The 15,451-nt window shown below is 41.5% G+C and overlaps 1 protein-coding gene across 1 annotated transcript in view; it reads right to left on the minus strand.

The window, feature by feature from the left end:
- The window catches only part of FREM2 (FRAS1 related extracellular matrix 2), a 288,182-nt gene that overhangs the window by 50,133 nt on the left and 222,598 nt on the right, over positions 1 to 15,451 (minus strand). Inside the window, exons 12-14 of the mRNA XM_084879506.1 lie at positions 8,610 to 8,740; positions 5,888 to 6,046; positions 3,865 to 4,165 (exon numbers count right to left, since the gene is read on the minus strand). Coding sequence (XP_084735632.1) covers positions 3,865 to 4,165; positions 5,888 to 6,046; positions 8,610 to 8,740 — 591 coding nt within the window. The remainder of the gene's footprint in view (positions 1 to 3,864; positions 4,166 to 5,887; positions 6,047 to 8,609; positions 8,741 to 15,451) is intronic.

Genomic DNA, 15,451 nt, shown 5'->3' on the forward strand with positions numbered 1-15,451 from the left:
GAACTCAAGGCATTGGTGAGAATAGAAAGCAGAAGACCATAGTGTGAGAAGTAATTACAACAAAAAGCTTACTGGCTACTTTCTAACATTTGGGGTATTTTTATAGAGTTTGAGAAAAATATAGTTGTTCAATGCGATTTAATATGTGCTGAATATTCTAGATTATGAGAATATAGTCACAAAATTATCCATAATAATAAAAGTATAATATGCTAATTACACTGGACAGCCAAATGACCTTCTGGATGTCATTCTGGATGTCTTTCTGGACAAAGCCACTGTGGCAGGGGTTGAGGCAGAGGAGGTTAGGAGCAATCAGGCAGATAGGCAGAAGGGTTAGGGGCAATTAGGTAGGCAGGCAAGCAGTTAGGGGTAATCAGGCAGGGAAGTGGTTAGGGTAAATGAGGCAGGCAGGCAGAATGGTTAACGGTGATCAGGCAGGCATGCAGGTGAGTGGTTAGGAGCCAGCAGTTCCAGATTGTGAGAGGGATGTCCAAGTGCTGGTTTAGGCCGAATACTTCTGCCTAAACTGTCAGTCGGACATCCCAGAGGGATCCTGGATTGTGAGAGGGTACAGGCTGGGCTGGGATTATCCCTCCTCTCCCATGCATGAATTTCATGCACCAGACCTCTAATCCTATATAATAAAAGCCTACTATGCAAATCAACCAAACAGCAGAACAACAGTCGCTATGATGTGCACTGACCACCAATGGGCAGATGCTCAATGCAGGAGCTGCTCCTAGCATGCAGGCTCCAGGCCAGCCAAAGTGGGTGCCAGTGGGGGATCCTTGACTGCCCCACTGGTCACCCCACATATCAGCCCTGATTGTTGGCCAGGCTTAGAGACCCTACCTGTGCACAAATTTCATGCACTAGCCCTCTAGTCCTAATATATAAAAACCCTGGGTCCATCACATCCAGAGCAACTGGGAGGCTCAACTGTTTTGTTCTTCAGACTGCATGCGTAACAGGTGAGTGGGCTGAACTGCTGACCTCCGGGGGGGGGGGGGGGGGGAGGGGGGGAGAGAGAGAGAGGCAGGACTGATCAGCAGTGGCAGCCTCACCAGCAGCCAAGCCTTTCTCTCCCAGAGATCAGTTCAGCTGCTTACCAGCAGCCTGGGGTGGCTGCTGATCAGCCCCACCTCTATGCTCAGGCCTGGAGATAGGCCTGGAGATGCCGACTGGGATAGAAACCGACCTATCAGAACCAAATCTGGGTGAATTGTAAGGAGCCAATGGCTGCCTAGGAGGCAGAGATTTGATACTGACTGCCATAGAAACCAGCCAATCAGAACCAAATCTGGGTGAATTGTGAAGAGCCAATGGCTGCCTAGGAGGTGGGGCTTTTGACATTGACTGGCATAGAAACTGACCAATCAGAACCAAATTGGCCAGCAGAGAGGGCAGTTGGGGTCAAGATCAGGTCAGCAGGAGAGGGCAGTTAGGGGTGATTAGGCAGGCAGAAGCAGTTAGGGGCTATCAGACTGGCAGGGAAGGGCAGTTGGGAGCAAGATCAGGCCAGCAGGGGAGGGCCATTGGAGGCGAAATCAGGCCGCAGGGGAGGGCAGTTGAGGGAAATCAGGCTGGCAAGGGAGGGCAAATAGTGGGTACCAGGCCTGCAGAGGGCAGCTAGCTGGGGGGGGGGGGGAGGGGAAGGAAGCAGGCTTGCAGGGGAGGGCAGTTGGGGATGAGATCAGGTTGGCAGGGGAGGGCAGTTGGCGGCGATTAGGCAGGCAGGGAAGCAGTTAGTTGTTAATCAGGCTGGCAGGGGAGTGGTTAAGGGGTGATCAGGCCGGCAGGCAGAAGCAGTAGGGGCAATCAGGCAGGCAGAAAGGCAAGTGGTTAGGAGCCAGCAGTCCGGGATTGTGATAGGGATGTCCGACTGCCTGTGGGATTGGATATCCAGCAGTTGGACATCCCCCGAGGGGGTCTCAGATTGGAGCTGGTGAAGGCTGGGCTGAAGGACACCCCCAACCCCCCAGTGCATGAAATTCATGCACAGGGCCTTTAGTTTTAATATAAAGTATGAACAGACACAGTATGAATAATTGAAAAACCAATGGGAAAAAAGTAAGTGTAATTTAATTAAGTGATTTGATGTTTACTGTAGAATAATATACTTATTGCTAGTTATAAAATATACATTATTTATAAGCTAATAAAACTAAAAAATGCACTTATTTTTAAAACAAAAACTATGTGTCTTTGAAATAAGAGAATAAAATGTTTAGTTTTCTTTATATATGTAATTTCTTACAGAATGTGTATTATAAATGATAGCTCATTATTTCTCTTCTCTCTCTCTGCCTTTCTCCCTCCCTCCCTCTCTCTGACATTCATAAGTTTTGACATAAAAATCTTTCTCCAATATTTGCTTTAAGGTAATTTTGATGTTTTCATTTTAATATAATGAAACAAAATTACAATTTGAAGATATCTAGGAAATAAGATTTCCTACTTGTACAAACTGGGGTATTTATTAGGGCAGGAATAAAATCAGCAGGCAGGCCTCAGTACCTGGGTTGTCTGTTTTATTAGTAGGACATTTTAAGGTATTTCTTATTTTTTCTATTTTTGGTACCAACTCAAAATTTTGGTTTTAAGAGAAACTTAAACACCATATGTTTTAATCCCAACAAAAGAGCATATTTACTATACATTATATTAAAAAATATTGATCCTAAAGAAATGATACATATTCATTTCTTTATGCAGCAAGTATACTTCTAAAGTCTTGTATGCAAATACAAGTTTTAGAAATAGAATCTTATAAATAAACAGGTATTTTAAAATCTAATTTAATGGTTTCTATAGAGTGAAGGATTGGTTTATAAAGTGGATTTCCTGTCTTTTAATTATTATTTTAAACCATATCCTATTCTCCACCAAAGTGTCAAGCTCCAGTTCTGAACAGTCTCCCTTGTATTAACAAGGTCAGGGCACTTGTACATACTTCTCTACCTGGACGACACTTCCTCTTCTGACCCCAGCAAACTCCTACTCATGCAACAACTAACTTGGAGTCTTTTAACATCATATATGAGCCAAATTTTCTAGGCCTGAACCTTGTATTTCATCTGCTTCATTTCCTGATTCTCTCACATGTCTTCCATTTCTCTACTTTTAGTTCCCAGAATATTCCATGTTTTTTCATGTTTCTTTGAGTCATTACTGATGCCTTTTCCCCTCTGTTTTCAAGATTCAGATTAAGAATCTCCTGCTGAAACCTGTTTGGCTCAGTGGATAGAGCGTCGGTCTGCGGACTGAAAGGTCCCAGGTTCGATTCCGGTTAAGGGCATGTACATTGGTTGTGGGCACATCCCCAGTAGGGGGTGTGCAAGAGGCAGCTGGTCGATGTTTCTCTCTCATCGACATTTCTAGCTCTCTATCACTCTCTCTTCCTCTCTGTAAAAAAAATCAATAAAATATATTTAAAAAAAAAGAATCTTCTGACCCATTCTGGGTAGAACTAATAAAACCTTTCCTGACCCATTCTGGGTAAAACTAATCACTACCACTTTTTCACTTCTGTGCCCTGTCCAGATTAAACTTTGTATCCTCAGTTTGAGTTTAAACTCCTTGAGGACAATAATCTTGTTGTATTTATTTATTTTTTAAATTATGAGCATAAAGCACTTATATGCCAACAAAAAGTCTGGTTTATGATAGGTGATTTTAAAATGTGAAATGAACCAATATTTTTTAAAATAAATATTTTAAAATGGATTCTCATTTTTAAGTAATTAGTATAGCATATTATAAAATACATGGGGCATTTGTAAATTTAATAACCAGAAATTAAACATTTCCAAAATGCCATGGTATCCCAGTGATCTTCATATGAAAATAACAATATGTTACCTTCTTTACTGATGGTTACAATAGGGCTCATCAGCTCCAAGCCTTCATTGCCATTGGTATTGACAGCACGAGCTGCACACTGTACCCTGGAGCCAGGTTGAAAGTATATGGAGTCTAAAGTGATCATCTTCGATGATGTAAAATAGGTGTCAAAGTCCACTTCTTTCATGGGGCTGGTCACACCATCAGTGCCTGTGGGTGCACTAACCAGCCATCGGTACAGAGTCAAAGTGTCATTGATGTTCTCACTTGTACAAATAGAACCTGTTTTGTCATAGTTTGAATATTTAGGATTGCAAGCCTACGGGGAACACAGAACTATGTTAGGGTCACGGTATAGAATAATGTGTTAACTATTAATCTCAAGTTCCATCATAGTGCTTTCACTAATGCTTTTCCTCCCCTTCCTACATGCTATTTGCGCAACCCTCAAATTTTTATTCCTAGCCATGATAGTTTTTATGAACTCTCTTCTTGCATTTTAAACAGTTATTGGATGTTTCTACTTCTAACTGATACAAGTAAAAGTGTTATTCATTTCCTCATCTCTTGAATCCTCACAGTTGTCCATTTAATAGTGGGATAGAGAAACTTTGTTCCTTCTCTGTTCTCCTTCCCTTTTCCCTTCCTTTCTCTCTTCTTGCCCCCCACATCCAGTGGGTCAGTGAACTTGGTTGATTCTTCTTTTGTAATATTTCTTAAATTGTTCCCTTCCCATTCTCAGCACCACCTCCCTGAGGGCCACACTGTTGCCATGGTAACACTCAAACAACTTCTCCTCTCATGAAATTCTAGCAAGAACTCCCTGCTACCCAACAAATGAAATTCACATTCTTTTAATGTAACATTTAAAGACCTTTATAACTTGACACCAAATAATTATTTTTGCCTTATTAATTCAATAAATATTTATTGTGAACCAATTTTATGTAGGTCAGGGCTGTTTTGATATAAAAATAGGCCCCAGTTTTTACTCACAAGGAGCTTATAATTTAGATTCAAGAGTAAGCAAATAAAAGTGTAATAATAACAATATACCATTCTTTGACCTGGTTGGTATGGCTCAGTTGGTTGGAGCATTGTCCCATACACCAAAAGGTCACCAGTTCAATTCCAGGTCATGGCACTTATCCCAATTGTGGGTTCGACCCCGGGTTGGGGCACATGCAGGAAGCAACTGATTGATGTTTCTCTCTCATATTGATGTTTCTCCCCTCTCCTTCTCTTTTCCTCTCTCTTTAAAAGCAGGAAGATCTGGGGGAGATAGTAGATCAACCGAAGAACTTGTGTACATCCAGATAGGTTCAACCAATGGACATGGAACTCTGGGGAGGGAGGGTATGTACGGGAGGGAGGGAGGGGGGGACAAAAAAAAAATCAATAAAATAAAATATATTAAAAAAAAAACAAAAACAAAAAACAAAAAACAAAAAACAAAAAACAAAAAACAAACGAACAAAAAAAAATAAAAGCAGTAAAAGATAATATACCACTTTTTTTTTTTTTTTTTTTTTTTTTTTTTTTTTTTTTTTTTTTTGCTATTCTTCTAGATGTAGCTTATGTTGCAATTACTTCTTCCTGAAATGATTTCTCCTTATCTGACTCCTCTTTTAAACTGAAATTCCTAAGGCTTTCCTTGTACATAGAACTGCATTATTCTTGTGAATATGTTCATATTTTGTCCCGTAGGCACTAATTTTCACATGTTTTTCTCTTTTATTTTATTTTTTTATTTCCTTGAGTTCAGAATTCAACTCTTATTTATTTTCCTATTAGTGATAGACAATGAGATAACATGAAATAACAATCTATGTACATATCACTTAATTAAGCTTTGTTGGATAAAGGAAGAAAAATGAGAATTTTATTTGATTAATGCTATATTTTCCTTTCCAAAGTTCAAAGTTTAAATCTTGTAGTATTTTCCCACTTTTATTTCTTCACGTCAAAGATAATACCATATTAATTAAGCTAGAATTATTTTAAGTAATTATTTTACAATTTTCCTCAATTTCCTACTCACTGTGATACAGATGACAGGATAGCCAGACACAGGTCCAGCATTCTCTTTAACTCTAGAAGTATCATCATACATCAATAAGGACACAATTTGAGGGACAGAAGGAAAAGTGACATCTGCCATGCTGTTCATTTCTTCTATATACACAATGGCTTTCGTCGCCTAGTAGGAAAAGATAATTACCTGTGATTATTAAAATATTTGACTCTTAGCAGTTCTATTGCATATAATAATGCCAAGATGCTTGGCGAGTCCCTGTCTTCATCATGATAAAATTGTCACATGCAGATGCCTTTCAGAGTGACAGATCCTGTATGGTTTATTCTACGTGACTCTGGCACCTTGGCCACATCTTAAGGTATTAGGGGAGGGTACCTCAGTCCAGGGCAGTTTGTGTTGGCCAAAGGCCCATGAGGCATTTGGGCTCTAATTTTTTTCTATAAATTTTGATGAAAGTAGCCAAATCTGTCTTGGAGTTGTAACATAGAAGATCAAAAAAAAAAAAAAAAAAAAAAAAGTCAATTAGTTGATAGTGGGAGAAAAGCTAAAAAATATCCTGAGAGAAGGTAGATCCTAGGGTTATGCTGAAGTGAGTGACAGTAATAAAGCAAAGCCTTAAATGGTCAGAGGTTGAAGGAGCCTGAAGCACAGGCAGGGGGGGAAGTTGAGTCATGACAGGAGAGGAACCTGTGAAATGTACTGCAGGTAAGGTAATCAGAACACCTTGCTGATAAGCTTGCCTTAGCTCCTGAATAATCTTCCAATATCTAACTACCATAGTTTCCAAATCTATATTTATAAGTGTATTCTTTAAAAAAGCCTTTATAGCTGAAACCGGTTTGGCTCAATGGATAGAGCGTCAGCTTGGGGACTGAAGGGTCCCGGGTTCGATTCCGGTCAAGGGCATGTACCTTGGTTGCGGGCATATCCCCAGTGGGGGGTGTGCAAGAGGCAGCTGATCGATGACTCTCTCTCATCCCCAGTGGGGGGTGTGCAAGAGGCAGCTGATCGATGACTCTCTCTCATCGATGTTTCTAACTTTATATCTCTCTCCCTTCCTCTCTGTAAAAAATCAATAAAATATATTTTAAAAAATAAAAATAAAAAAACTTTTATAACTTGCAGTGAATCTCTGTTTCTTTCACTTAAAAAGTTTAATATTATGCTCCACAAAAATAACAAAAGACTAATTTTTATGTGATCAAGGCTTAAAAAAAGATTTTTTGCCCATACTTCTTCAATTTTAAAATATATTTTTTTGTTGATTTTTTTTACAGAGAGGAAAGGAGAGAGATAGAGAGTTAGAAACATTAATCAGCTGCCTCCTGCACACCTCCTACAGGGGATGTGCCCACAACCAAGGAACATGCCCTTGACAGGTATCGAACCTGGGACCCTTCAGTCCGCAGGCCAATGTGCTATCCACTGAGCCAAACTGGTTAGGGCACTTCTTCAATTTTAAATATGCCTTTAAGAAAAGCAAGACACTGTAGCAGAAATATCACCAAGAAGTAAAAATTATAAAATGGTAACCCATACTTAAGGAAGAAAATATCTTAATTTGATCTTATACAAATAGTGAAACGAATAATAAAAAAAATAAAGTACATTTAAGCATAGATATTATAAATATTGATCTATCTCTAAATTATTTAGCTTTAAAAAATTATTTTAGGCCCTGGCCGGTGTGGCTCAGTTAGTTAAGCATTGTCCCATGCACCAAGAGATCACTGGTTTGATTCCCAATTCAGGACACTTACGGGAGGTAACTGATCAATGTTTTTCTCTCATCAGTGTTTCTCTCTCTCTCTCTTCCTCTCACTTTCTCTTTCTCTCTTTTTAAAACCAATAAAAACTTATTAAAACATTGTTTTAGGTTTAAAGGTAAAAAATGTGTAAATTTGTTCATCTTAAAAAAATTGGTTGCTTATGAAACATAAATTAAATAAAAAGAAAAGAAGTATTAAAACTGTAACATTTTGGGCTATGTTATATTTACTCTAGACATCAATTTAATAAAGTTAGGTTGAAAAGGTGGAGATTTTTTTGAAAATTAGCAAACTATTTTGTGAATTAAAATGTGTGTTTTAATGAGTTGTGCACTGAATTAATGGTCTCATCTTTGTGCTGAGATGATGCTTTCTCTCTGGAGATTAATTCTAAATTCAGTTGTTACTATACATGGGCAGATGTAGGGCTCAATGACTCTAGTCCTTGAGTTTGTACAAACATGATTTTTCAAACAAAGACACAAATCTCTTGATTATAATCTAACAAGTGGCCTGGTGCATGGATTCATGCACATTGAAAGGAAACTAATTTGAAGAAATATTTTAATATCACTATTCACCCTTTCTCTTTAATAGAAGTGTCAACCAAATTCACAATTGACAATGACAGATCAAAACATATTGGTGCTAGCAAGAGCTTTATGTGTATCACACATGTGCAAGTCAACATTTATTTTTAAATTGCCAGCACCCGTCATATGTACCAGATGGCTGGTTGGTCAGATGGTCAGACAGATGGATGGTTGGTCACTTAGCCTTTTATATATATGTAGACAGGAACAAAATTTATTTAGGAGTTGAAAGGGATAATGTACATCTCTTTTATATAAGGCTTGTACAGAGTCCTATTACTTTATTGTACCTTATGAGATGCTTATATGCAATTTCCCTCATAAAACACTGGTTGTAATTTTGTATCTGTATTTATTACTTACCTGTGTCTCTGCTATCATATTTTCGTCAGGCTTTAGGTGAACAGTGAAGGCTTCTCTCATTTCTCTAACCCCATCTTGGATTACTTCAATTTCAACAATGTGCTGGGTTTCTCCCTCCTTAAATTCAATTTCTGTAAGTGCAAACCACAGATTTAAATCTTTTACATATGAATATGAGTTTTGTTAAGCTTTTTTTTTGTGAACAATTCACAATGTGAAATACATTTTACAATATGGACCAGTGTGCGTGTTTGTGTGTGTGTGAATGAAATGGAATAAAAATTTTTTTTAAAATTACCTATTTCTACTATATTCATTACACTCTAATATTTTCTATTCTATTCCATTCCATCCTGAAAAAAAATAATCAAAAGCTATTAAATTTATTTGTTGGACCTGAGTTTGAAAAAAATGCTGAATTATGGAAAGGATAACCAACAGTTCTAATACCAGGACATAACCAGACAAACTTGCATCTTATTTCCAAAAATTTCTAAACCAACATGACATAAGTCAAATGAAAATGATCACAGTTATTATTGAATGTGAACAGTATTTACCTTATGTATATACGAGGAAAAGATGAATGCAAAATTAAGATTTTATCAACATATCAAATTATATCTTAAACTAGAGGTCCGGTGCACGAAATTTGTGTATTTGTGGGGGGGCGTCTTTCAGCCCAGCCTGCACCCTCTCCAATCTGGGACCCCTTGAAGGATGCCCTACTGCCCGTTTAGGCCCAATCCTGGTGGGATCGGGCCTAAATGGGCAGTCAGGCATCCCTTTCACAATCAAGGACTGCTGGCTCCCAACTGCTCATTTGCCTGCCTTCCTGATTAACCCTAACCGCTTCTGCCTACCAGCCTGATCACCCCCTAACCACAACCCTGCCAGTCTGATTGATGCCTCTCCTGCAGGCCAAGTCCTACCCCCCCAACTGCCCTCCTCTGCAGGCCCGTTCCCCCGCAACTTCCCTCCTCTGCCCGGCTTGCTTGCCCCCAACTGCCCTCCCTTACAGACCTGGTCCCTCCCAACTGCCCTCCCCACTGGCCTGATCACCCATAATTGCTCTCCATTGCAGGGCTGGTCCCTCTCAACTTCCCTTCTCTGCTGGCCATCTTGTTGTGGCCATCTTGTGTCCACATGGGGCAGCCATCTTTGACCATATGGGGGCAGCCATCTTGTGTGTTGGAGTAATGGTCAATCTGCATATTACTCTTTTATTTGATAAAATAAAGGCCTGGTGCATGGGTGGGGTCCAGCTGGTTTACCCTGAAGGGGGTCCCGGATCAGGGTGGGAATTCCTTGGGGCATGGGGCGGCCTGGGCAAAGGGTCTGTGATGGTTTGCAGGTCAGCCACACCCTCTGGAGACCCAAGCCGAGGCCCTGGTATCTGGGATTTATTTACCTTCTACAATTGAAACGTTGTAGCCTTGAGTGGAGATCAAGGCAGGCCAGACTGCAGAAACTTGGCTTCCTCCATCGCCGGGGAAACCCTAGCCTCCTGCTCTTTGCAGCTCTGTGGCTGCTGCCATTTCTGTTGGAATTTATTTATCTTCTATAATTGAAACTTTGTATCCTTGAATGGAGGCCTGGGCTGAGAGACCCACAGCCTAGCCTGTGCCCTCTTAAAGTCCCGGACCCTTCAGGGGATGTCTGCCTGATGACATAGGCCCACTCTTTAAGGGGAGTGGGCCTACGCTGGCAGACAGACATCCCTCTCACAGTCCAGGACCCTCAGTCCTTACTGCCTGCCTGCTTGCTGCTTCCTACCACTCAGCTCATTGTTCCTTAGTGCTGCTGCAGAGGCCCCCACCAGCACTGGTGTGCTCTCTAGCCATGAGCCCAGCTTCTAGCTGAGAGGCACTCTTCCTGTGGGAGCATACTGACCACCAGGGAGCAGCTCCTATATTGAGCGTCTGCCCCCTGGTGGTCAGTTTAGAGCAACCAGTAACTCCACTGTTCGGTCAATTTGCATGTTAGGGTTTTATTATATATAATAGGATATTGAATATAAATTTTAAATGAAAAATAAAATTTTAAAAAGAATCAAATAAAATTTTAGATCTGAAAAATTTTATATATATATATATATATATATATATATATATATATATATATATATATATATATTTTTATTCTCACCTGAGGATGTTTTTTAAGTTGCTCTTTAGAGAGAGAAACATCCATATGATAAAGAAATACTGGTAGGCTACCTCTGTACCTACTGACCCACTGGGATCTAACCTAAACCTAAGTATGTCCCCTACCCTAAAATACAACAGGAAATCCTTTGGTGTACAGGTTGAGACTCCAACCAATTGAGCCACCTGGGCAGATCTGAAAATTTTTTTTTAAATGTACCTCCAGGGCCTGGTTGGTGTGGGTCAATAGTTAGAGTGTCCTCCATGCACCAAAGGGTCATAAGTTTGATTCCAGATGAAGGCACATACACAAAATACGGTTCCATCCCTGTCAGATTGCTTGGGCAACTGATCAATGTTTCTCTTTCTCTTTTCCTCTCCCTTCCTCTATCTCTAGAATGAATTAGAAACTATATGTCCTTAGAGGAGGACTTAAAGAAATGCTAGTTTGGTTGAGTGGATAGTGCTTCCTCAGGTGGACTGAGGGTACTGGGCTGGATTCCAATCAAGGGCATGTACTTGGGTTGCAGGCTCAATCGGGGGCCCTGGTTGGGGATTTAGCAAGAGGCAATCAATTGATGTATCTCACATTAGTTTCTGTCTTTCTCCCTCCCTTCCACTCTCTTTAAAAAAAAAAAAAAAAAAAAAAAAGAAATCAATGGAAAAATGTCCTCAGGTGAGGATTCACTAAAACAAACAAACAAACAAACAAACAAACACCCATCCCAGTGTGATTATTGAAGGAACATATGAAGTATTTGTTGAATGAATGGGAAGGGATGAGACTTTGCTTTCTAACTGTTTTAGCAACTCTTCGAGCTAGGGGGTTTATCTTTTATTTTAATTTTTATTGATTGATTATTTTAGAGAGAGGAAGGGAGCGAGAGAAACACCAGTGCGTTGTCCACTTATTATGCTCTTTTTGTTGTTTCTTGTCTGTACCCTGACGAGGGATCCAACTCTCAAGCTTGCTGTATCAGGAGGGGGTTCTAACGCACTGCGCTGCGGGCTGCCTGTCAGGGCCCCTCAACAAACCCCCTGGCTGCCCTGGTCCTGCTGTGGGCTGAAGCTCCTCTGCCACAGCAAAGGTTTGGTTCCATTCTGTCAGGGCACCTGCTTAGGTTTTGGGTTTGATTCCGGTTGGGGCTGACTGCTGCTCAGAAGTGACCGAGGACCATTGAGGTCTGTGTGCTCTAGTCATTGGCGGGGAGCTGGGGTTCCATTGCGGACATGGCTGACCCTGATCCCCGCTACCCCCGGTCCTCCACCGAGGGCGACTTCAACTATGGCAGCTGCGTGGCCGCTACCAGCTGCACATCCTCATGGGTGGGTCGCCCTCTCTGCGGCTCGCCAGGCCCGGCTACTGCACAGTCGCCCCGGGAGGCGGATTTCCAGGTTCCCAGGGAGAGCGCCCTCCGAGCCGGATCCCAGGGAGAGCGGTCCGGAGGGAAAGCACTGCACTCCGCCTCCCCTCAGGGCTCCTGGGCCGGAGCCCGTCCTGTGCGGGCTCAGCAGGGAGAGCCGCCCAGGGAGGCCGCCCAGCTGGGTGCTGAGAAAACGAAGCTGGAGCCCTTCCTCCTAGAACCGTCATCTTCTGTGTAGAAAGGGACAGATGAAAGCCTCAGCAGCCTTACGGGGGCATCTTTAAATGAAAAGATACCAGAGGTGGTGGTGGTTGTCGTTGTTGTTGTTGTTATTATTATTATTATTATTTTGGTGAAAATAAATTTATTGTGCAATCAATGTTGTGTAATCATTGTGGTTTATTGTGTAATCATTGTGATTACACAATAACCTGCATTGAATTATCTGCTGGGATGTTTGTGCTTCAGGGCATGTGAACGCATTTTATTTTTTTTGATGCAGCCTGCTGGACACCAACAGCCTCCTGCTGACCAGTCATTACTGTGACAGTGTCCTGACCAATTTGAATATTACCCTATTATAAGTATACATTATTGTATCATTTTCCACATGAACTGTAAACCTACTTGTTGGAGTACTTACTGCTGAACCCTGCTCCCTGCTCACTGTGGAGCTTGTGGGAGCAAGTTCCTCCTTGATCCTACTCGACTACACCAACTGTGGGGCCTTAGTTCCCCTACTAGGAACAAGACTTTCATGGATGCCAGGTACTAGATGGAGAAGCCTGGAGAAGTCATAAGCATAGAAGAGAGACCTTATTGCAGACAAAGTAGCCATTGCTACCACGTAGCCATTAGAGATAACAGTTCTTCAAGTAGCATTACAAAGTAGCCACATAAAACAGCCCTTGCTAATACAGTAGCAAACACAGGAGCCATACCCAGCAGCTGCGCACCTGCTGGTCAACAATGCATCTTTATACCAACTTAGACAAAAGAGGCTTCTTGCCAAATAGTGACATCAGTATTTGGGTTATAGAAAAAGTACACCAGTGCAGTGCATACAGTATAATCTCTGTATCCTTGCTTTTGCACCTGTGTAAGGCAGTTTGGCCTTGCACATCTGCCATAGTCTGGACAGGGCCCCTACACTCAAATTAGCCTTGAACATCCAGCATACTTTTATTAGGTTCCCACACTACTTTTGTCCCAAATTATATGCATAAAAAGTACAAATTCCTCTCCAGAAAATGCTTTTTTTTTTTTCTTTTTCTTTTCTATTCTACCATTACCTTTATAACTGATTTGATAATAACAGTCTTTTTCTAAATTGTGTATGCCAGTTAGGAGATAAAGATGAATGCTTTGGAGAACTAAGATGGCTCCATAGATGGCTCTGTATCCAAAATACAGAACAACCATCGTTCAGAACTGTCTGAAAGCTGGCTGAATAGAAGTCCTACAACTAGAGAAGTAAAGAAGAAAGCACATTGAGACTGGTAAGAGGGGTAGAGGTGCGGAATGGTCCAACACCCATTTGTGACTTTTCTTTTTTTTTTAATTGGGAGGGAGATCATCTCTGTGGAGGCTGCCCCTGAGGAACAAGGGGTCCCAGCCCACAGCTCAGGGACCCATAACTGGGAAGAGAAGTCCCCATAACTATGGGCTATAAAAACCAGCAGGGATTGGGGCTGAGAGTCAGGGAGGCTGCTGAAGACCCAGGTGTTCTTTTTAAAAGGCTGGCACATGAACTTACATGATCCTCTGCATCTGAGATTCAGCGCTGGGCACAGGGCAGCTGCTTTGGGGGACCTAGACACATTCTGGGAGGAACTGGATTGTCTGGCATTGGGTCAGGAATTTGAGGGCAGTTTTCTCCCAGTCAAGAGTACTCACAGGGGTAACTGTTCCTGTGTGGGGACTCCCCTGTGGCAGAGCTGACTGGCAGCCATATCTGTTGGCTCCATCCTGATGATTCCCTGAGACCCTACTCCATTCAGTTTGCAGCCCCACCATACCTGTTTGCAGCAGCTTACCCATATGTCCTTGTTCAAGCTTCAGATTTTGCTAAAATCTCTAAAACAAGCTGAAGGTAGTGATAGCATGCCCGACACCTATTAATAAAAGGCCCAAGACCCAGCACTAGCACCAGCCTGCTTTGCTTCATGGCTAGGCCTTGCTTAGGCATCTCAAAGCCCAAGACAAATAGCTCCTGCAGGATGTCCCCAGACTTTGCACCTCCCTAGAGGCCCTAAATCCAGCACACCCAATGGAAAGCTTCAGACCACAGCAAATTACAATTCTTCACATCCACAAGTGACACACTCAAGAGGCTGACTCAGTGAGCAACAAAGCCCCACTGAAGCAAGTCCTGCTCCTTAAGGGTGTTTTCTGCATACAGCTTTCCCACTGTAGTCATAGCAGGTTCTCACACCCAATTAGCCTGGAGGTCAATTCCTCTCAGAGATTCCAATTGCAATGAAGGCTCAACTATAAGACTTGCATACAGCCTATACTGGGGGTCAACCTAGAGTGCCCAGCTCAGGTGACATACTACAGGACACATTCTATACAAGGCCACTCTTCCAATTCTAGGGGACATACCAGCTCTAATACATAGAAACAAACACAGGGAAGCAGCCAAAATGCAGAGACAAAGAAACATGCCACACATGAAAGCAATGAAACCAAGAAAACTACTAGACACAGAGTTCAAATCCATGGTTATAAGGTTACTCAAGGGTCCCCCCCCCCCCATTTTTTTTTATTATTAAGGTATTATATGTGTACATATCTTACCAATCCCCATCCCACCCACTTTCAAACATGCACTCCCTCCCCAGAGTTTTTCGTCCATTGGTTATGTTTATATGCATGTATACAAGTCCTTCGGTTGATCTCTTATCTCCCCCATATCTCCTTACCCTCCCCGCTGTAATTTGACAGTCTGTTTCTTTACTTTTTGATTGGAGCATTTAATCCATTTACATTTAAAGTTATTATTGATAAATACTTACTTGTTACCATTTTTATTCTATACCCCTATGTTCCTTCTTCTCTTCCTATTTCTTTATTTTTACAGCAGACCCCTTAGCATTTCTTGCATTGCTGGTTTGGTGGTGATAAATTCCCTTAGTCTGTTTTTGTCTTTGAAGCTCCTGATTTCACCTTCAATTTTGATTGATAGCCTTTCTGGGTACAGTATTCTTGGATTCAGACCCTTCCTTTGCATGACTTTGTATATTTCATTCCATTCCCTTCTGGCCTAATGAGTTTTTGTTGAGAAATCAGTTGCTAGTCTGATGGGGGTTCCTTTATATGTAACTTTCTG

The sequence above is a fragment of the Pipistrellus hanaki genome (assembly GCF_964339955.1).
Source record: "Pipistrellus hanaki genome assembly, chromosome: 3".
Lineage (NCBI taxonomy): Eukaryota > Metazoa > Chordata > Mammalia > Chiroptera > Vespertilionidae > Pipistrellus > Pipistrellus hanaki.